At 54.7% G+C, this 20,737-nt stretch overlaps 3 protein-coding genes across 3 annotated transcripts in view; all 3 read left to right on the top strand.

The window, feature by feature from the left end:
- The window catches only part of LOC127749459 (GATA zinc finger domain-containing protein 10-like), a gene marked incomplete at its 3' end in the record, with an annotated part of 49,050 nt that extends 38,716 nt beyond the window's left edge, over window positions 1-10,334 (top strand). Inside the window, exons 2-3 of the mRNA XM_052267617.1 lie at window positions 7,993-8,056; window positions 9,984-10,334. Coding sequence (XP_052123577.1) covers window positions 8,024-8,056; window positions 9,984-10,334 — 384 coding nt within the window. The remainder of the gene's footprint in view (window positions 1-7,992; window positions 8,057-9,983) is intronic.
- Window positions 10,335-10,338: 4 nt separating this feature from the next.
- On the top strand, window positions 10,339-17,982 carry LOC113203637 (uncharacterized). Its single transcript, XM_052269075.1, has 11 exons — window positions 10,339-10,352; window positions 10,445-11,388; window positions 11,551-11,661; window positions 13,269-13,376; window positions 13,929-14,317; window positions 14,396-14,752; window positions 14,835-15,155; window positions 15,245-15,508; window positions 15,937-16,029; window positions 16,322-16,556; window positions 16,764-17,982. The coding sequence occupies exons 3-11, from the start codon at window positions 11,637-11,639 to the stop codon at window positions 16,913-16,915; spliced, it is 1,944 nt and encodes a 647-aa protein (XP_052125035.1). The 5' UTR covers window positions 10,339-10,352; window positions 10,445-11,388; window positions 11,551-11,636; the 3' UTR covers window positions 16,916-17,982.
- Window positions 17,983-19,477: 1,495 nt separating this feature from the next.
- LOC113203638 (threonine-rich protein-like) overlaps window positions 19,478-20,737 on the top strand; it is a 14,068-nt gene continuing 12,808 nt past the window's right edge. Inside the window, exon 1 of the mRNA XM_052269095.1 lies at window positions 19,478-19,645. Within this exon, the coding sequence (XP_052125055.1) occupies window positions 19,618-19,645 (28 nt within the window). The 5' untranslated portion in view covers window positions 19,478-19,617. The remainder of the gene's footprint in view (window positions 19,646-20,737) is intronic.

Raw genomic sequence — 20,737 nt, 5'->3', positions numbered from 1 at the left:
ACACTTACACTTCGCAAGTTATGCAGATATTCGACGCGGTGGTCCCACCCTCATGATGCCGACATCTCCTCTGATCAAAGGCCCAACAGTGCGGCACGAAGAAAGTCCTCGTGATTATGATGCATCTCTTGGCTGCTGGCTTCTGCAGCTGCAGCAGCAGCAGCAAAGTGACACTGTGAATGCTCGGAGATAAAGGGAGCTTTTGGAAAGGTGCTTCTCGTTGGGTGCAAGTATAGAGGCATGATAAGGGGGGAGGGGGTCGTCTGAAGCAAATTAAAGTGCCTATCTAAAAGCGATTTGTGCGACGTAAATGAAAGAAATAGTACCACTTGTCTAAAAAATCGCTGCCAAAGCTTACCGATTTAGTTTCACTGTACGACACGCAGACGTAGGAATGGGCGCCTAACTGGCCCGGGGCAAACCGCCCCCACGCACGTGCGTGCATGCGGTACAGTACATGCACTATGAAACCTCTCGAGGTTTTTTCGGGTGTTTTCACGCCGCCACATGATGGCACAATGACGACTTAGCACACGCGGCACGTGCGCGTAAGGCAGCAGCCGCGCTGTACGGGTGACAGCTCGAGCGCCTCTACATTTAGTATGAACACGCTGCCGCCGCGCCTCCGCGCTTACCCGGGCCCGGCCGGCCGGCACAGGTGCGACCCCGGTAGCCCCGAGGAATATGTGATTTGCAGCCCCCCGTTCCCGCCCACTTGCAACGGAACGGGCACACTGTTGAATTCCTGCAAAAGCAGCTACGTTGCATTTTCTTTGAAATATTGCAAAGCATCACTTCGTAACTGCAAAGTAAATGCTTAGTATAGTGACAAAAGGAACAAAATCCGTCGCAATTCTGCAAAGCATTTGCTTTGTACGAGTTTAACAGTGGGCGTAACTATTAAATGGTTTTACGAGACTTCGCGTCTTGACAGGGATATTATTGTATCATTACAACCCCTCTCAGCACCTCTCAGCTGGTGGTAGTGTCATAAGAAAACACTAGAAAGTGACACATTTTGTGGCGCCCCCGGCCGGCGCAGCCAACACACTCGTGATTTGTGAGTCGGGCCCCCCGGCCGGCAATGGGGTATAGGAGGAGAGCGGGGCGGGGCGGAGGACCGGGATCACATCACCGCCCGCCCGCTTGCGTGAGCCGCGTGAGCAGTAACGCCATGGCGGGCCGGGCCGGGCCGTGCGCAAAGGGCACGCGTCCAGCGGCGCTGCACCAGCGGCGCACAGGGAAGACCAGGGCCATGAGCCTGCATACGGGCCGGCTAGACTGAGTGAGGTGCAAGGTAGCACACGCTCACACGCAAAAAAAGAAGAAAAAAAAAGAAGAAAAAAACTACTTGGCGGTTTATGTGTTTGCTTGTTTGATTTCGCGTGAAAATCCTTGTTTCAGGAGCAAAACTCTTCCTGGCGCATTAAGCGGCCCAGTAAAGGGTAACAGCATAATAATTGGAGCAAAATGATGATTATTACTATTTAAAGCAAACAACAACGCGGTTATTTTAGCGTGCAGCGCCGAGGCGCGTCCGGCCGGAAAAACGGCTGGCTGCAGCTGCCGCCGCAGCAGCCCGCCCATGGGGCCGCTGCGCGCCCGCACCACCACCGCGTGGCGTTCGCGCTTGATCGCACAACACGAGCCGGAGCACCCCGCCGGGCAGCACACCACCACCGGACCGGGACGGTGCGAATAGGGCCATCTGTGCGGGGCGTCATCTCCCTCTGCGTCTCTTCCGGATGGACAAAAAGACGGGTTGCGTTGCGTGGTGGGCATCTGGCGGGCCGCTGGCGGGCCGCGACTTACTCGGCGTCACGCGATGGACCGCCGCGCGGTGCGCCAGAGTGTGATGTGTATATGAGGTAATCCGCGGCACTGGGAGGGGCCCGGGCCAGGTGCGAGGCGAGCCCCCCTACCCGCGGATGACACTCGCGCCCGAGAAAGATAGCGAAACAATAAACCTCCACGCGCGCAATTAAAGGCTTTAATGGTCTTATCGGTTAATCGTGCCATCTGTCAGCTGGCTGACGAGCGGCGAATATAATGTTAACGGGGTGTCGCGACGTGCCTTGCGGGAGTGCAGTGCCGTGTGCCGTGCGGCCGAGGGGCGGGCGGGCGATGGTCGTCGTCGAACGTCGTGGAGAAAGTCAGCGGCCACGACAACACACCCGCATCGCCCTCCGGCTGGGGTTCCGCGCGGACCTGTAAGGCACCTGTAAGGCACCTGTAAGGTACCTGTAAGGTACCTGTAAGGCACCTGCAGGGGCGGCCGTAAGGCGCCCGCAAAGGCACCTGTGAAGGCACACCCGGGCGTGCAGCAGGCAGGTTGGCCGTTGTCGTTGGCCCGACCCGACCGCCCCCCATTCAAACGCCAATCGTTCATATGGGGCGGCCGGCTCGGCAGCGGCCCGGCCCGGTTGTTGACTCTCCACGACGTAGCGCAGCAGCGCCCCGAGCTACACCGGCGACACAACGGCGGAAAATAATAGCAAGAAGCAGGAGCAGGCAGCGATGGAGAAAAGTTCATTGCGAATGAGCGCACAAAATTATTTAAATCAACGCAGATGTGTGTGCAAATGAAAGAAAATAAAATAGACTGCTTAAATTCGGAGAAATAACGTTACAAAACTAAGTGGTGCGTCGTGACGGACGGTCCGCAGCAATAGCGCGGCGGGTAACGCGATACATCGAGGGTAACTGGGACGGGCGGCCCGCGTATGAATACAGCAAGCGACGTCTGCTTTCTTCCTTTCTTCTTTCCTTCTCACGTGGCGCCACGCCGCGCCACCTGGCGCCCAGAAGACCTGCGCGCTGCGCGGCCGGCTCCGGCGAGCAAATATAGCGAGTCGAAGTGCTGCTGGAGGACCTGTCCAGGACCCGAAGGGGGGCCCCTCCAGAAGAAAGCCCCGCTCATCAAGTGTGATTGTGAGCGCAGCAGATCGACCGCATGTGTTTTGCCATTCATCCACCGCCTGATCGAGAAGGTGGATCGAACGCCGTGTCGTGCGGCGCGGTGGGGTGGGGTGAGGTGAGGTGGGGTGGCGGGGTGGGGTGGGGCGGAGCGCCACCGATTCGCATGGCAACCTGCTGCTGGGCTGCTCTGGGCGCTGCAGGACGATGTGCTCGGCGGATATTCCGCTCGACTGCACGCAGGGCCAGGGTGCGGTACGTATTTTCAAGTTCAAGGCGCACCGAACTGCACCTTTGCACAGCTCACTGCACACACTCCACATCGATAGTACGCTACGCTAAGTTCCCAGGCTCAAATGGTAATCTTTCAAGTAGCTGGGGTCTCTCGCCGGACAGACTACATCCGCGAGCGGCTTCTATAGGCTGCACTGCCCTGAAACGGATTCAGCACCGGCTCGGATATGGAACAATCAGCTCGGCACGAAATGGATAGAACGGCACCAGTTCAGCTCCAGATTGCTAGATAAATGCCGGGAAATGTAACCTGATTTTACCTGATGTATGGTAAAATTCGGCCGAGAATTCGACTGATCTGTGAATACGGTTGCAGCGGTGATAAAAAATAATTGGCCAAACCATATTTTTGGCGTGCACGACTCATGAATTAGTTCGACCTTCACTCATTTGCTGGGAGGCTGCAACATTGGCGGCGCGGGGAAACTGATGACCGCGGAAGGGGAACGCCGCGAGGAGGCAAGCGGACGCGCCTTTTGCAAAAGGCAAACGCAAAATAATCGGAATGTAATTTGGCGTCACTCAAATGCCGCCGCCGCTGCTGCCGCCGCGTCACTCTGCGCAAGCGGGTTCGGTCTTTAGTTCCGCGAAGCGGCCGAGGACACGGCGGCGACCAGCGAGCCGCGGTTACACTAGGGTGGACGTGTGAATTTTCAAAGCGGGGCAATTAACTATCAACATGTTTTCTAAAAATTGTGATGCACAAAATTTGAATAAGCAAACAACAATCATAAAAAAAAATCAATCTAATTTTTCCAATTTAAAATTTCAGAATGCCATGGTTTGTGTTTGAAATTAGGGAGGAACAGTGGGGGTTAACACACCACTCTTCTCTCAGATCAGGTCAAATAAATAAAAAGAAAGGTGTACTGCGTATTGTACCCGCAGCGTACCACCGCGCGCCGTCATGCATTGTTCGGCCCGTCAACCCGTCGCCGCCACGCCGCTGCCCATCGAGTGATCGATTAGCACGATCGATCCGCGTCGGCCGACGAGACAGGTGCCCTAATAGGCGCTGACGAACGCGACCCGCGCGAAAGTTTAAAGCCAGGCGGCAAAGTAGAAGAGGGCGCGCGTGCGGGAGCGCCCGCCTACTCTGTGCAAGTATATAGCATTCAGGCGCAATTTCAGGTGTAATTTCGAACGAAAAGAAGGCGAGGAAGTGGAGGCGAAGAGAGGAAGCTGCGCGAAAGGTAAAGGTAAAGGGGACAGAGCGAGACGCCAAAGACACACCAAAAAAAAAAAGGAAGAGACAGCGATCGGAAGGGCAGCCGTGTTAGTCACGATTATGTTGTCGCCGAGTCGCGCGATGGGTATCTGGCCACACGGGGAAGGCGTTGCGGGAGAAGGCAGCGTAGGCCGCGCGGGTCTCTGGGGAGGGAGCCGGCGCGACCAGAACTATCTGAACACCGCGGACGCGCCAAAGAGCGCCGCCGCGCAGGAGGCCGGTCATTGTCGACTAAAAGCTTTGGGTTCCGTTTTAGGGCAGGGGGGGATTCGGATCCAAAAGAAACAGATAAATCCCCCGAGTTTGACCGTTCAGCCGCGGTGGGGCGCACATGTGCAACGGAGAAAGCCTCCATTCAAATATTCCCGCGCGCGGAACTCTCACACACACGACGCACGATCGCGCGCACACACGCGCTCACAGCGACACGCACCGTTGGTATGATTAGTTTGGGGCCGCGCGCGGTGCTCTACAGTCCGACCGGCCGCGACACGCGCGTGGCGGGGCGGGGCGAGCTGCAAAGGGTTCTCGAGGCCACTCAAATACACGAAAACTTTCATCCTCGGTGGTCATTGTATGCTAATGTCCGAAGGTGAGGAAGGGGGGGGGGGCGGACACGCGGCGGCAGCGGCGTCGCGACGGACGCATCTTGTTGCCTCGCGGTGGGGTGGGGTGGGGCGTGGTGGGGCGTGGTGGGGCGGGGCTGGCGCCGGCGTTGCCGCCCCCACGTGGGTCCGTGCGTCGAGGTCACTCGAGGTGCAGGGGGAAAAGAAGGGCGGGGTGTACCATCGCACCACCCTGCCCAGCAACTCGAACCAACGTATGGCCAAAATGCAATCAGTGCAAGCAGTGACACAGAGCTTTCAAGTAACCGTATTTCGCGGAATACACCAATTGGAAATGTCGAAATGTCACAGTAGCAGGAAGATCTTATCTCCCACCACCACAACCAGACGAACGATTGGGTCCTCCCCTGGATGGCCTTTCTCGAATTCTGCGTGCGCCCAGACCTTCCCCCTCCCCTACGCCAACAGCCAGCCCCATCCTTCCATTCTCGCACGGAGAAAGTCGCAATTCCATAGTCGTGTTGACACTGGTAAGGCCCGGCGAGGCGTCGCTTCGCTACCGAGCTCTAAATCAACCGCACTCAGATTTTCAATTTTCAGAGTGCGGTTTTAGTTTTACGAAACCGGCGCGAGAGGCGTGGAGAAGGGGATGGTGCGGCTACAGGAGGGCCAGAGAAAATTACGCACTCAGAAAATGGTTTCTTTGACTTTTGAATCAAGGAATTTCATTTTAAGAAAACTGAGCATACCATATCAATGAGAATTTTTAATACAAATTAATCACTCTGGTCTGCATTCAATGTCAAAAAATCAAAGCAGTTTCCGTTAAAAATTTCCTTTGAAACGACAGAATCAACTTATTTCCAATGAAATTTCCTTGAACCATAGAAGCCATTTTCTGACCGAGCAATGTTCGTTCTGTATTCAATATAGGCACCTCTTTATCCTCTAAATGAGTGTTCACAATAATTGCAATCAGGCCCACCAGAATGAATGCCCCGTTCCCGTTCCCCTACACGCAGTAGTGAGGGTCCACCGGACCACCTCCCGCTTGTCCTCCTCCACCTTCCTCTCTTTCTCCCCAACCCCCACCCCGCCCGCACGCCCCTCGGGCCAGTATCTCACAGATAAATTTGTCCCCGCGCGGCTCGCATTGTTGTGCGGCTGCCTGGTCGGCGTGGTCCTCTAAATGAGATGTAAACAATGCCGCGCCCAAAATTGTGTAACGCGTGTTGGCTGCAGGGGCTCCCGCACTTGGGCCCCTCTGTCCAGCCTCAGGGCGCCTCAGGGCCGGGGGCGGGGCGAGCCGCGGACTGTGTGAACGGGGGGCGGGCCGGACCGAGACGGGCGGGCACAACCGACACCTATGCTGCAAACACATGCACTCTAAATGTCTAAGGACAGTTAATGTAACGAGCACCGGACTTCTCTGTGTCCGTAACTGAGTTCAGATACAAGATTTGTAATGTGTTTGGTTAGTTACAATAATGTATCTATCTAATTTCAGTTATGCACGTACAGAAGTCTGGTGCAACACATTTACAGTGTGGACCCGCACCCTCACAGTCGCGGTCGCGGTATCGTCAAAACAAGGATAGCAACAAAACGCGATCGTCTTCGGAACAGATAATTATCACATTGCTATATACATTGAAACACAAAAATAAATAAACCAGTCCGGCAAGGCTAAAATGCATAAGAATGAAGGACACAAGAAAACGGAAGTCACAATGTTCAAGCATAACGATTTCCGTTTTCTTCTGCATTTCTGCTTTGCCGGAATGCTTTATTAGCCCATAGGGCGCGAAGAAATATTCAGTCCCCACGAGCGGCCAGAAAGCTCCCGCCTACGTTTTTTCGTACAACTCAGGAACTCAAGCTCAAGTAGCTGCCACAGTCAAAGCCGAAAAAAATGCGTCACTAGCCGGAAAGAGAGAACTACTGTGTGCCACTATTGTTGCTGTTCAAATCAGTGAAGTTTGACGAGGATATCGCTTTGTCGTTAAAGACGCACTGAGTTCTTCTTATTGAAGGTTGATTCTGGCAACATCTATGTACTCATCCCGCCGTCGTGCCCCCCACCCCCTCCGATGTGCGATCGCCGCGGCGCGGACCTCCGCCACACCTTGCTGCCCGCCCCGCCCGGTTAGGCCCCCGCCGGCCTGCCGCCGGGGGCCCGCCGCATAATAGGAGCAGCAGCTTCGTGGGAATATTAAGTAACGCGAACAACGGGCCCCGCTTTTCAGCGGGGAGCCGCCGCCACGCCGCGCCATCTCGCGGAATCACTTGTGCCCGTCCTTGTCTGTCTCCCCCTGCCCGGGTCCGGCCGTCCGGTCCGGCCGAGCGTCGTGTTTGCATTATTACTGTCTCTGCGCCCGCCGGCGCCCGCCCACCCGCAGACTCTTTCGCAGTATAGCAAGGGTTGGGGTTGGTGGCCGGTTCATGAGCTCAACCTTGTGGTATCTCCTTATCTTCGTGACCCTCAAACGCGATATCCCTTATCAAGAGGGGGAGAAGGACGGCCGCTCACTTCCCTACCTCCCTAATACACGCATTGTGCATCGTGCAAGGGAAATTGATAAACTAACCACCGATGAAAATGTAGTGAAATTAACCCGATCCTTGATGTATGGTTGTGGTCCGCGTTTTTCAAGGGCCAACAATCAGTCCGCACTAAACTGCAACCTAATTCCTAATACACTTCAAGGATCGTTCTAGGCAGCGATACGAGACGAGCCAATCTCTGCCACACCTGGCACTTGAGTTTAATTGACAGATTCAAATATGTTTGTTCTATATAGATAGTAGAAAGAGCAAAACACTTAAGGCATCCACAATAGGGCCACGCAGAGAGGGCGTGCAACGAAGCAGTCGCACAGGACGGAGAGAGGGAGAGAGAAAGAGAGAGAGAGCGAGAGAGCGTGCCGCGCAGGCGGGGAGCGCCGTGCGGTAGGCAACTCACTAACAGTCGTGTCGTATGTGTTGCAGCTCGCCGCGCGGCAGGCGCCGCAGCCGAGCCATGAGGGAGCGAGGCGTGCTGGTCAGCGCACTGGTAAGTACAACCAAAGTATTTTATTTCAACGCTCATGCACTTAGATTCTCATTTACCGAGCACAATTTTACCGTGTAGACCTTTTTCCTCCTCGTGGTATCATCAGGGTCGTAGTAACAGAGGCGAATCGAGGATAACACTTGCCACGCCCGAGATTGAGGTTCAATACGGCGCCGCGGGCTTGCTTTTCACTGTATCTTATCTCCACCACATTGTGGGGCCGTATCGGCGGATTTTTTTTAAGGCCCTCATTACATGATTTAGGATTTTTCCTGTCTGCTTGACGCATACAGTTGGAGACAGAGACTTGAATACCAATCGTATCTTTTCCTGTTGCATTCGCTGTCGAACTGGACTTTAACCTTTGTCAAAGTGTTACAGTTATACGCGATCACCTAGTTATGTCCCCGCCCAAAACGTGGTGTTCTACACTCTTAATGTTGAGAAACAATTTTGTCCCCAAACACTGTGAAAATTTGTCGTACCGGGTACAGGAAAATTTTCCATGAAAGAAGTCGTACAAGTACAATCTAAAATTGTACAATTTACTAGCCCTATGAATCGACTTGGAATCGAACATCGAGCGACAGTGGGAGGTTGTACATGTACGACTCGTATTGTAAATGGCATTACAAAATATATCGTACATGTACAAATATATTTCTCACAGTGAAACTGGCCAAATTGTGTCAAACGATAACGATGCACACACTAAATCCTTATGCATTCTGTTGTGCACAAGACTTGCAGGATTTCATGCAGCCAACAGCCATAGATAGCTATGCACAGTTTTACATGCATAAGTATGCAAAACTAAGGCCACTATGCACAAATTTGTGCGTAGTAATGCTGAAGTTTTACATAGTTATGCACGAAATTTGGTGCATAACTATGGCTGCTCACAGCTGTACATGTACAACAAAGTACATAACGGTCTAGTGTAAAAGTACCAGGTGGCTGATTCACGCCGTGTACTTCTGTAGTTATGCTGTACCGCATGCACGAGTGCGGTCGGGTTTGCCTATCGCGCCTGTCCACGGCCGAGCGAGTAGGCAACCCGCCCGACTCGTGCATGCGGTACAGCATAACCACAGAAGTGCACGGCGTGAATCACCCACCTGGTATGTCCAGGTGTCAGAATAAAACGCCATCCTGCCTTGACGTGCTGAAAAACGTTGCTACGAAATTTCCGTTCGACGTAGTTTGAGGATTATGATAAGTTCCAATCGAAACGAGGTGACACCGCTTTTGAGTGGGTAAAGTCGTCCGCATCGGCGGCGTCGTGCGTCACGCCACACGTCAATGTGCTAATCCGTGCTGTTACCGGTTAAATTAAATAATCCCGGAGGAGGGGGGGGGGGAGAGAGAGAGAGAGAGCGAGAGAGAGAGAGAGAGAGAGAGGGGGGGGGGGCGCAGAGGGAAGTAGGGCACTCCAGCTACCGAAGAGACAGGGTGTACTTTTTATTTTCCCTTTTTCGATTCACATTTGAAATCACTTTGACTTAAATGGTCAAATGACGCGCCGAAACGTCATGAATATGTTTTATAATTACGTGCACTGTAAAAAACAATGAATGTCTAATTTTATAAGGAAAAGAAATAAGTGAGGGATATTCCTACATTTGTTGAGGAGACTCATCAAAACCTGAGGAGTTTGCTCCAAATTGTGGGAGCTCCTGAAAATTTTCCAATTTTTCTCATAAAATTATACATTCCTTTTACCCTGTACTTGGCCTGCTTCCTGGCCAGCCGTTCCTCAATTCTGTGTTTATTCTACACTTTCACCTACAGTATACCTGTCGAGTTTAGAGTACCCTACTGACATTAAAATAATAAATATTTTGTGAGAAAAAGGAGCAATTTACCACCGGAAACGGCGCACCAATTAAGTCAAGTCACTAAGTTGTGTGTTTTCTGCCCAAACCAGGTGTGCGCTGGCTGCATCAGCGCCGTGCTCGGACAGGCCCTGTTCGTCAGAGAGGAGTCCCTAGCACAGGTCAGAGATACCCGCAGCGCCGGGTCTCAGACGGCAAACTACAACAATAATAATAACTTCAACAATTTTAACAACAACAACAATAACAACAACAACTACAGTAACAACTTCGGTGGCCGATCAAGCCGGTCGGGCTCAAGACGTGCCCCGCAACGGCGGGTACCCCAGCCCGAGGACCAGCAGCACCAACAGCAGCACCAACAGCAGCACCAACAGCAGCACCAACAGCAGCACCAACCGCAGCACCAACAGCAGCACCAACAGCAGCACCATCAGCCGCACCAACCAGCAGACTGACAGGTACGTCCACCATGACGCACTACATGCACGCACTACAAGTTAAGACATCGTTGCAGAATCCTCTAAACGTACCGAAATCGCCTTCCTCACAGGTCAAACGCTGCGCCATGGGATCAGGGCCAGCACCGAAGGAGGCCCGTCCACGATGCAGACGACCAGGAATTCTTCAAGACCTCTGCATCGCAGTACCCACGTCAGCAGTACCAGCAACAATTTAACAACTACAAGACATTCCAGACCCAGAAACCCCAGGCACAGGGTTTCCAGAAGGCGAACAAGGCCCAGGACTTTGACGAAGGCGCCAGCGAACCGTCCGACGGCAACGGGCAGTTTAACACGTTCAACTACAACAGAAATCAGTTCAACAACAACCAACAGTTTAGTGCTAATACAAATCAATTTTCAAACCAGTTTAACTACAACGACAACAATAATAATAATAATAATAATAATAACAACAGAGGCAGTGCCAATCCTAGGGGTAGCTCTCATTTCAGTAGCGACAACCGAAACATTAACAACAATAACAACTTTGGAGACACTAGCCGGAATCAAAATCAGGTTAGGCAAGGGCGACAGTTCCAAAACGGTTCTAGTCAAAAATCGCAGCATCAGGCGGCAGTCAGGCAGGACCAGAATCAGTCCAACAACTTTAACAACGGCAACAATAACTATAACACCAATTTTAACAACAACAATTACGGTCAACAACAGCAACCCCAACAACAGCAGCGACAAAACGTGCGCAGTAGGCAGCAGGGTGAATTGTTCAACAGCCTCGGCACCAGCTTTAACAATAGGGCACGAAACAACAACGACGAAGGCAACGACATCCAGCGCGTCGTCAACACCAACAACTTCAACGCCTTCCCAGCGACTGGCGCTGGCAACACCGCCCAGCAAAGGATACAATTCAACAACAACTTTCAGCAATTGCCACAGCGCCAGCCTCAGCCTATCCAGCAGCAGCACCAGCGTCTGCCCCAGGCTTCCCTGCCGCCGGCCGATGTGTCCAAGGACCCGCAGATCCCCAACAGTAAGACCAATAAAGCCGCGCTGAGCGGTCGCCCGCAGCAAAGCTCATATGGGGGCAATGTCGTGGTACAGGCAACCCCTGCAAACGAACGAACGACCAAACAGGCAAAGTAAAGATCCACTGGGGAGAAGAGAGGAAACTACCATCCTCTGCTTGTTTCAGACCGTGCAGCTCGTGTGCCCTCGCAGCCGCAGAGCACCGTGAACATCGACCACACCGTGCAGTCTATCCTGAACTGGATCCAGGGCATGTCCCGAACTCAGGAGCGCCGAGGTGAGGAAAACTTTCGCGCGTGTCTGTACCTAATTGCAGCAGAACGCAAATTTTACGTGCAGAATTTCAATAATTGCAATAACTTCCCGTGTTTTTAAGCCCCTTTCTAGTAACCTTAATACTCTCACCTGGACACTATAAAAAATATAGGAAAGGTGAAACCGACGCCATCACAATATAGTTTTCACTGGAATGGCTGCCCGCCCAGTCGTTGATAGCGCCCGATGGTTAGGCAACCAATCCGGCATATATTTTCATTATACCGTGGCGCGGGTCGGCTTGCCTTCGGTCACTGTTATTCACAGAGGCACCTTAGGCGTCATCCAGAAAGTACGCCCGATTTCCTCAGATTTATTTAGTAAATTACAGAAGCTCGGCGCCTGCGAGACTCGAGGCAGGCCTCCGCGCGGTGCATGCATGCACCGAAGGTAAGGTGTTGCCTACCCGTGCCTTCCGACCAGGCGCTATGAAGGCTTGCATGGGCTGAACTTGGCAGTTTTGTATCGGCGAATGACAGACATACTCTCTAGATGACCCCTTTTGGCCCCGTACTGTCCAACCCGCCCGCACGCCAGTATGCGGTAAGGGTAGACTGTTGCTATCCCATGCGTATCCCATCCGAGGATGAAAGGGGTGTGGAACGGGTAGAGGTGATCGAGAACGATCCTTCTCGATGTGGATCTGGGTATTCCCCGGTCTGAGGGTTAACGTGGATTTGTAATATCCGACGCGGCTATCAGTCAAAACAACGGGCGGCGTTCGACGGGCGTTGGGCCTGATAACGAAAAAAAAGGATTGACGCGAGCATCGGCGCTGAGTCACATTAACCAACCCCTCATACTCAAGCTGCTACGGAACGACTAATACCAACATACCTGTATAACTCTCTTTTCTTACTTTAGTGGTATGAGTCACCCCCACGTCACATATTGCCTAATCTCTGTACAGCCTGCACGCGGCCGAGGCAGGGGTTGTTGAGCCCCACGGGCTGTAACGCCCCTGCCCCGTCCCCGCACGAACGCCGCATGAGAGCGGTCACGGACTGGGACACGACCACGCAAAGCGACGCAGAGGCACTACTGGACTCACAATCGGTCAGGTTTTGAGAAATGGCGTTGGACAGGACCCGGCCAGCAGGATTTGGGCGCCGTCGCGTTATTTCTCATATACGGGGCGCCGTTCTCTCTTCCGGTTAGGGTGTACCGGATGCAGGCCTGCATCCGGTGGTACAGTGTAACCTCAAGACAGAACGGCGCCAGTGGGTGATGGGCCACCCCACCCCCTCCTGTACTCAGCACGCCAGTTTGGTCTGAAAAGGCCCCTTCTCGTTCCCGTCCTGAAAATCGACTTCGCAGGAACGGGATACCCAAAGAGTGTCATACAAGCACGCAAAAGTCTTAACGTCCTTCCAATAAGAATTAAAAATTATATATGTTTATTTACCCCATGCGAGCAGCTGTATGGTCCACGGACGACGCGAAGCATGTGTGCTCTTTGGGTAGAGAGAGAGGGGGCCACCGCCACCCGGGTGGAGAGTGGTATGGGTTTTGGTGAGCAAACGTCCGAGTAGCCGCAGCACTAAACCCGTGTGGCATGCACCCTTCCAGCCCGCCAGCAAGGCGTCGGCCAGCCCTCCCGGCAGTACCTCCCGGCCCCGGAGGGCACCCAGCGGCCCCGACCCTTCCAGCCCCCCAGCAGCCCGACGACGGAACCTGGTATGACACAGCGCTGCCCCGGCCAGGCCACCCCCGCCTGTGGACCAGGCCGCCCCCGCCTACGGCTCAGGCCGCCCCGCCTACGGCTAAGGCCGCCAAAGCCCTTCTGCCTTGCGTAGTCCTGCCCTGTACATATGCTCTATCTGATCGCTTACGGCGTTGGTACCAGTTAATCTCCGAAAACGACGGAAGGGCGCGCCAAATGCATGTGCATGCCTTCTCTAGATAAAGCCCGTTTAGTGGCCACCCCAGTAACCTTCGGTCGCAGGTCGCGAGTGCGTCAGCGCGTCAGCGGCCTACGTCCGAGTGGTGGGCAAGGCGGCTGGGCGCGACGGGCGCGCCGCGTCTGCACTCTCTGCTTAGATTAGATTACTGTAGTGGCGGACGAGGATTATCGAAAAAATCCAACTCTACCGGCGAAAAAAATATATCTATGTTGGGTGTAGGACACCTTGCCTCCTGCCCCTTCCCAATTGCTGTGTAAATACCAGAGCTAGATGCTTTCGGAGAGTTTCTTTCTGCACCGTGTGTTGGTCTTCCCTGCTCCGCCAGCTCGCCAGCAGGTGACGCCGCCCTCCAGGCAGTACCTGCCCGTGCCCGAGGGGCCGGCTGGACCGTCCACCGAGGCCCCGCGCCCCTTCGAGACGCCTGTTCCCGAGCTGCCCACCACCGGCCCCGCGGAAACACCGGGCCCCGAACCGGGCCCTGCCCCAGGCCCCGGCCCCGCGCCTGAGCCGGCCCCGGGTCCAGCGCCAGCTCCCGGCCCGGAGCCCATCCCCTTCCCCATCCCGGAGACCCCTGCGCCTGCCGCTGAGACGCCGGCGCCGCCCGCCCCCACGGAGCCGGCCCCGGCGCCCGGCCCCGCCCCAACTGAAGCGCCGCTGACCGAGGCGCCCCAGACCCCGGCGCCCACCGAGGCACCCACGCCCGCGGCGCCCCAGGTAAGCGACGCCTCATTTCCCGTTGGCCTTCGCCGTGCCGCACACTCGGCGGCCCACTTGAACGTTGACTGTTAACAGGAGACATTCGCGCCCGAAACACCTGCTCCCGAGGTGATAACGGAGGCCCCCGCCACGCCGGCGCCAGAGTACCCCACCGAGGCACCCACCCCGGCCCCTGTCCCGGAGGCGCCCGTCACCGCCCCCGAGGCCGCGGACACGCCCGCGCCCACCGAGGCGCCCGCCGCCCCCACATCCGCCCCGGACGTCCCCACCGGCCCGGCGCCGGAGGCACCCGCCCCGGAGGCGCCGACCCCTGAGCAGGACAACGGCCTTCACCCGCCCCACATCCACGCCATTGACGTGCAGTGCGCCAAGGACATGATGACCATCACCATCGAGTTCGACAAGCCGTACGACGGCATCATCTACTCCAAGGTGCAGGAAACGCTTAAAGCCTGGCGCAGCGTGCGCGCATTATGGGACAAACTCAAAAACCACCCCATTTTGATCGTTTCAGGGATACTTCAAGGACCCCAACTGCCGATACGTGCAGCCCAACTCGAACCAGATCAAGTACACCTTCACCGTCATGCTCAACTCGTGCGGCACGCAGTTCGTGGACGACTTCCAGGGCGCGGGCCAGGCGTACCTCGAGAACGTGATCGTGCTGCAGAACGAGGAGGGCATCCAGGAGGTTTGGGACTCCATCCGGAGCGTGCGGTGCTTGTGGGAGGGCAACCTCAAGCAGGCCCTCACCGTGGCGCTCAGCGTGGGCAACCTCAACCAGGAGATCGTCACCTTCGGCGGCGACACGGGCATGGCCAAGCTCGACATTCAGGTGCGGGACGCCCGGCAGCTGCCCAGCTATCCCATACTATTTTGTTTCAAAAATTGTACTTAACAACTACTCTCCACCATCGGCTACAGGTGGGCCGCGGACCCTTCGCCCCGACCGCCAACGGACTGGTCAAGATCGGCGAGGTGATGACGCTCGTCGTGTCGGTCGAGGGCGACCCCGGCTTCGACGTGCAGGTGCGCGCCTGCGTCGCCCGGGACGCGGACTCCTCCAACGTGGTGCAGCTCACGGACGACAACGGCTGCGTCCTCAAGCCCAAGCTCATCGGCGCCTTCCAGAAGACCAAGGACACGGGCAACACGGGCGCCTCCATCATCGCGTACGCCTTCTTCCAGGTCAGTTCCGCGTGCCCCTGAGCGAGGCTTCTTGTCCGCAAGCGACGACTCACTCATGCCCGCTGGATCGGACTTTGTGCGCCCGTATCGCTGCGGCAATGCGCCGGCACGCGGCCGCTTGCGCAGCTGGGCCGCCGCCGCGGCGACCGCGCGCTGGTGAATCAGCGTCCCGCCCCCTCCCCCTGAAGGGGTCGTGCACAAATTACCGTACTTTTAGAGGCAGGGCAACTTTAACTCTGGACCGTAGAATATGAAGAATAAGGCAGGCTGTGAAATGATAAATGTTTTACAGTAGGCAACATTTTACTGGTGGGGCCGCTTTATCATAATGTCTAAGAAGCTCAATTAGAGAGGGTCATGACAAAACTGCACTACAACCCCCAACCAAACAGAAATTTGATAATGACCCCAACCTTAATCGTTTGCAGGCCTTCAAGTTCCCCGACGTCATGGACCTCATCATCGAGTGCAGCGTGGACCTGTGCAAGACGGACTGCGAGATGTGCCCCAACCCTAACCAGGTAACGGAGCTCGGGCAGCGCTCCAAACAGTCGATATACCCCTCAGCCCTCAAATGTTCTCTCCTCTCCACACTCTCTTATCTCTCCCCCCTTCCCACCCATCCTCCCCGAATGCATATAGGGCCAAATCTCCAACACAGTTTACGGTTTTGCGTTAAAAAGTACGACGTTCATATCTTCGAGATGAAAAAAGAATTCTAAAAATACTTGATGATACGTGATATTTTTTTATGGCCGTACTGGCATAGCGCGCTCTTTATCAACTATCACTAATCACTAATTGATCTTGTAGAAACTGGAGCCAGGCGCGAGGCGGCGGCGGCGCGACACGTCCGGCAACGCGACGCAGCTGGAGGGCGAGGGCATGATCGGCGACGACCTGGGCGTCCTCATGGGCCGGAGGCTGAGGGTGTTCACCCCAGACGAGCTCCCCGTCGACGTCCTGCTGGAGGGCAACGCCACCGAGCTGGCGCTGCAGCAGCAGGAGACTTACGGTGACAACGTCATCCTCATGTCCGAGGACTCAAGTGAGTTTGCGCCCCTCAGTGCATGTGTCCCGCACGCTCTGTTCGAATGAGCGGAAATAATTTAAGGACCTCGATCAGCTGCGTCATTTGGCATTGGAGTGCTCTTCGCTTGGGAAGCGCCTAGGCAACTAGAGCTCTCCAACATATTTCTCATCAGATTACAGGCATCTAATCTCGAGGACGAAATGTTTGGCTTCTGTCTCCTAGGGCGGGCGGACGGCGTGTGCATGTCCCTGCCCTCGTTCGCGGCGTCCTCGGCCATCATGCTGTCCCTGCTCACGGCCTCGTGCCTGCTGAGCGCCACCCTCTGGCTCAAGCTGCAGCGGACCAACTTCAGCAAGCGGCCGGTCCACCAGTGATGGGGCCTCGGCCGCCGCCGGGCCGCGGCCACCCCACGGCCTCGGCCCACACCTCGACTGATTAGACGAGCTCAAGGCGCGGCTTCCCGTCTCTGTCCTTAGCATTGTGCCAGCGGGGAAAGAGAAAGAAAAAGTGATATAAGTAGCAGAGATCGATGGAAAAGGCCATCTCTTTCTTTTCTCCAGTTACACTGTGTTGTGTCACAAGCACGTGTGTAAGTCAATTTGAAGTTACCGTTCTGAATCGGATGTTACCACTTGTTGCCAAGACTCTTTCCCGACCGGTTGGAAGCCCCTGTTTCTTCTCTCTACCATTTTTCTTGTAATATAGTTACCTGATAGTTACCCTCGGAGTCAAAATCGAGGATGCAGCGATTGTCTCCCCTTCTGTAATCTTTTCTTTTTCTGTTTTGTTGTGTTATCCGTGTTGTCTTAATTTATTTTGTTATTTTGTCGCGTATTCTGAGGAAAGTTGTTGTTTTTTTGTGCTCCGTGCAGGGCATTGCCATTTTAACAAAAGACCTAAAATACTGTGCCCAACCCTATTTGTGTAAGAAAGGTGAAGTTTACGGGTCATCCAAAAATCCTCCCGTCTTATTTGAACCATACCACTTGATAATTTACGGGTAGTACTGACGTCACCAATTAAACACATTTCCGTGATAAGGCAGAGAATGTTTGATGTAATACGGCAAAATTGTATTCCCGCAACTCTGGGTTTACAGGTTCTTTTTTCGCAGGCAGACCCAATATTTCACCAGTTGTAAATACCAGATTTGAAACGGGCTAAGTTGACTCTGAAGATAAACTGTGGCAGCGGCATCCTGAGTGTAATAGGTTTTGTCTCTTTTCCTATCAGACAGATCGCTGTAGTCGTTCTAATCTAAACTAAGCCTCAAAGGTCACATGAAATTTAAAAGTTGTAAGCGCTGTGTATTCGTGAGTGCATTGATACAACTCTGCACAATGACTTTTCTGAGTACAATCGAAGGGCTTGATAGTTAGAGTGTACATATGTGTGTTAGCGATGTCTAGATGTAATAAACTCAATTTTGTACAATATGTAACACCATTTGTTAAGTTCTAGTCCTCACGTGCTTTGACCCCCCCCCCCCCTCACACACACACTCACACTCACACGCACGTACAACATAAGAGCCGAAGCACTGTCTAACACACGCATATCTCCGCGTCCAGAAGCTGCGAAGAGTTGCGGGTGGTCGGGATGATGGCACGAGTGACTCAAGTTTCAGTTATCTTGCTCGACGCGAACGTGCCGCCGTATAAACTGCTGGCGGGGCACGCACTCGCGGCGCCTTGACGCCAGCGGCAGTTTAGTCAGCGATGGTAGCGCGTTTACCCGCTTCCCGGGGTCAAACTTTGCATAGCATAAATCTTATAAATTAAAAAGAATCACGTTTCGTTCAATACTTAAATTGCTGGGAGAGAGAAGGGAGCCAATCCACAGCGTGAACGTCACCAAAACAGACGCAGCTGGCGGGTTAAGCTTAAGCCCCTTCCTCCGCCCCTCTCCCTTTTTACCAAACCTAATCCTACGACGAGCTAGAACGAATGGGCCGTGAAAACGTCTCCCTGATCGCCGTAAGCCAATGTAGTTTTTGAACGGTCCCCTGAAACTAAAACTTGCATACCAACGCTCGACGTCCACGTCAGAACACCCCCCCCCCCCCTGGAATGTCAGGCCGCGTCGCCACGTTGACATTTCTGAGCCGCCGAAGCGGTACATGAGGACCACGACTGCTGACCTCTGCTCTGTCCAGCTGCCTTACCGGAAACATATGCAACTATGCTCTGAAAAAAAACATTGATTGCTGCGTAAGCAAAATATTTTGCTGCAGCAGAAAAATGTTTAGTCCAGCAGCTTAAACGTATGCTTTACCAGCAACGCATTATCAGCAACGAATTTCGCTGTTAACACAGTATAGAAAAGCAAAGTCTGGTAACATTGAAACATTTTGCTGCAAACGCTCTTTTTTTGCGCGCGCGCCCTCACCCACTATACCTGCTGCAGAAGCTAAATGCCGTTGGATAGGCTATATAGGATGGGGCGGCCATGCGTGCGGGTGGGAATCACGTCGATAAGCTTTGAGCGGCCCGCCCTGCCGCGCCCTGCTGCACCAAGCGGCCGAGATAAAAATGTGTCCCGGAAGCTTGTTTACTAACTCTCCTACCAGCCGGGCGGCCTCTCTCCCCGCCCCGCGCCCCGCCCCCTCTCGGGCAAGTTCAATGTCTGGGTCATCCTGCGGGCTCCGCTAGGAGAGGAGGGCTCCCTGGACAGAGAGTGATGCTGCGCCGGGCGCGGCTCGGCAGGGCCCGGCACGCCAGACCCTACCTGCATTCGATGACGTGAACAACAAAACAACTCCCCCTTTCCCCCCTCTCCCGTGTTCGCCTCTCTGTCGCTCCGTCGACACACTCCAGCCAGTCTTTCTCTCTCTCTCTCTCTCTGACACACACATAGCCGGGCGGTGCATGCAGGGGCAGGAGTCAGCCCAGTCGACACCCCCCTGCCCCTGCCCGCCCCTGCCCGCCCCTGCCGGTCGCAGCCCAGCCGGCCTCAGTCTGACTCAAGCGGTGCAAGGCGAGGCACACAAGAGGCTGAGCTGAGCCCGTCCCGTCCAGTGCAGTGTTAGCAGTGTGGTCACGGCCTGAACGCCTCAGCAACTTTACCTACCTCCGCCATGGCAGCAGTCGGACTATCGCAGCACGGTGAGGCCCCCCCGTCACTCTAGGCCAGCTGGTCTGGAAAAGAAAATAACGGACACAATTATTGTAGTTGCATTGGCGCGCCCGTCTGGAAAGTTTAGTGTGTGACTCCCGTATCAGCTTTTGTCTACACGTCTCATCGTATCGCTGTCGTAACTCCACATGGGCCAATCCCGCCCACCCGTGTGTGTTGATGCGCGAGTGTCGAGGTCCATGACCCGCTCTGGGAACGAGGACAAGAAACTATATAGGGAAATTAATACGCTGTGATGAGAACGTCTGGTTTCCGTGAGTATACAAGCTTGCAGCGTGCAAGGTCTGCCATCTCTCCCCTGTCATCGCCGCAGACTGGCTTCCTTGACCGTCATTGCAGCCTGCGGCTGCGGTGCGGCGGGGAAGTCACGCGTCTGCGTCGTGAGACGGGGGAGGAGAGGGGTGGGGCAGGGGGGGGGGAACACCCGTAGTTCTTTTATTTACCCTATTTATGGAATGCGAGGTGCCGACTGGCGCGGCGATACAAAATTTGGGAGTAAAATCTAACTTTTTTGTAATAATAGTAAGAAATATGGAACGCCAACCGCTCGGTGTAAAGAAAGATGTGATTGTCGCGCAGAAAGAAAAGCACAACGAATGACGTGCCCTGCCGCACTTTTTCCAATCGCGATGTAGTATAGTGAGTGTCATCCAGCATAGGAGAGGGCGCAACAAAACAAACATAACGAAATGTCGTCGACGCGGCCGGCGTTTAAAGCCCAGGCCGGCAGCTTTTAAAGATTCCTGCGCCGCCACGCCGCGCCACCGCATGCGTGAGAGCGCAGCACGGCGCAGCACGGCGCAGCACGGCGCAGCCCGCGCGGGCTAGGGTCACCTGCTATGCAGCTCAAGGTGAGGGGGAAAGAAGAAGAAAAGACGCAGCGCGGGGCGGCCGGAGGAGAATGAGGGGGGGGGGGAATCTTGTTGCCTTGTACGATTGACGGCGTCCAGCAGAGGGGACCAGTGTGTAAAGCTCGGCGGCTGATCTCTATTACTGAATCACAAACGCCGAGACCCCTCGGTGAGTGCGCGTGGTCATTTCGGCTGGTAGGACCACCATAG

Source organism: Frankliniella occidentalis, unplaced genomic scaffold (assembly GCF_000697945.3).
Source record: "Frankliniella occidentalis isolate FOCC.00 unplaced genomic scaffold, Focc_3.1 Scaffold4, whole genome shotgun sequence".
Lineage (NCBI taxonomy): Eukaryota > Metazoa > Arthropoda > Insecta > Thysanoptera > Thripidae > Frankliniella > Frankliniella occidentalis.
The sequence above is the reverse complement of the archived record's forward strand: the minus strand, read 5'-3'. Positions and strand labels throughout refer to the sequence as shown.

Excerpts from the sequence above, each read along its gene's own strand:
- LOC113203637 (XM_052269075.1), top strand. The coding sequence starts at position 11,637 with ATGTCCCGAACTCAGGAGCGCCGAG. Across the intron at positions 14,318-14,395 it reads CCACGCCCGCGGCGCCCCAG|GAGACATTCGCGCCCGAAAC; the intron begins GTAAGCGACGCC and ends GACTGTTAACAG. Across the intron at positions 14,753-14,834 it reads ACGGCATCATCTACTCCAAG|GGATACTTCAAGGACCCCAA; the intron begins GTGCAGGAAACG and ends TGATCGTTTCAG.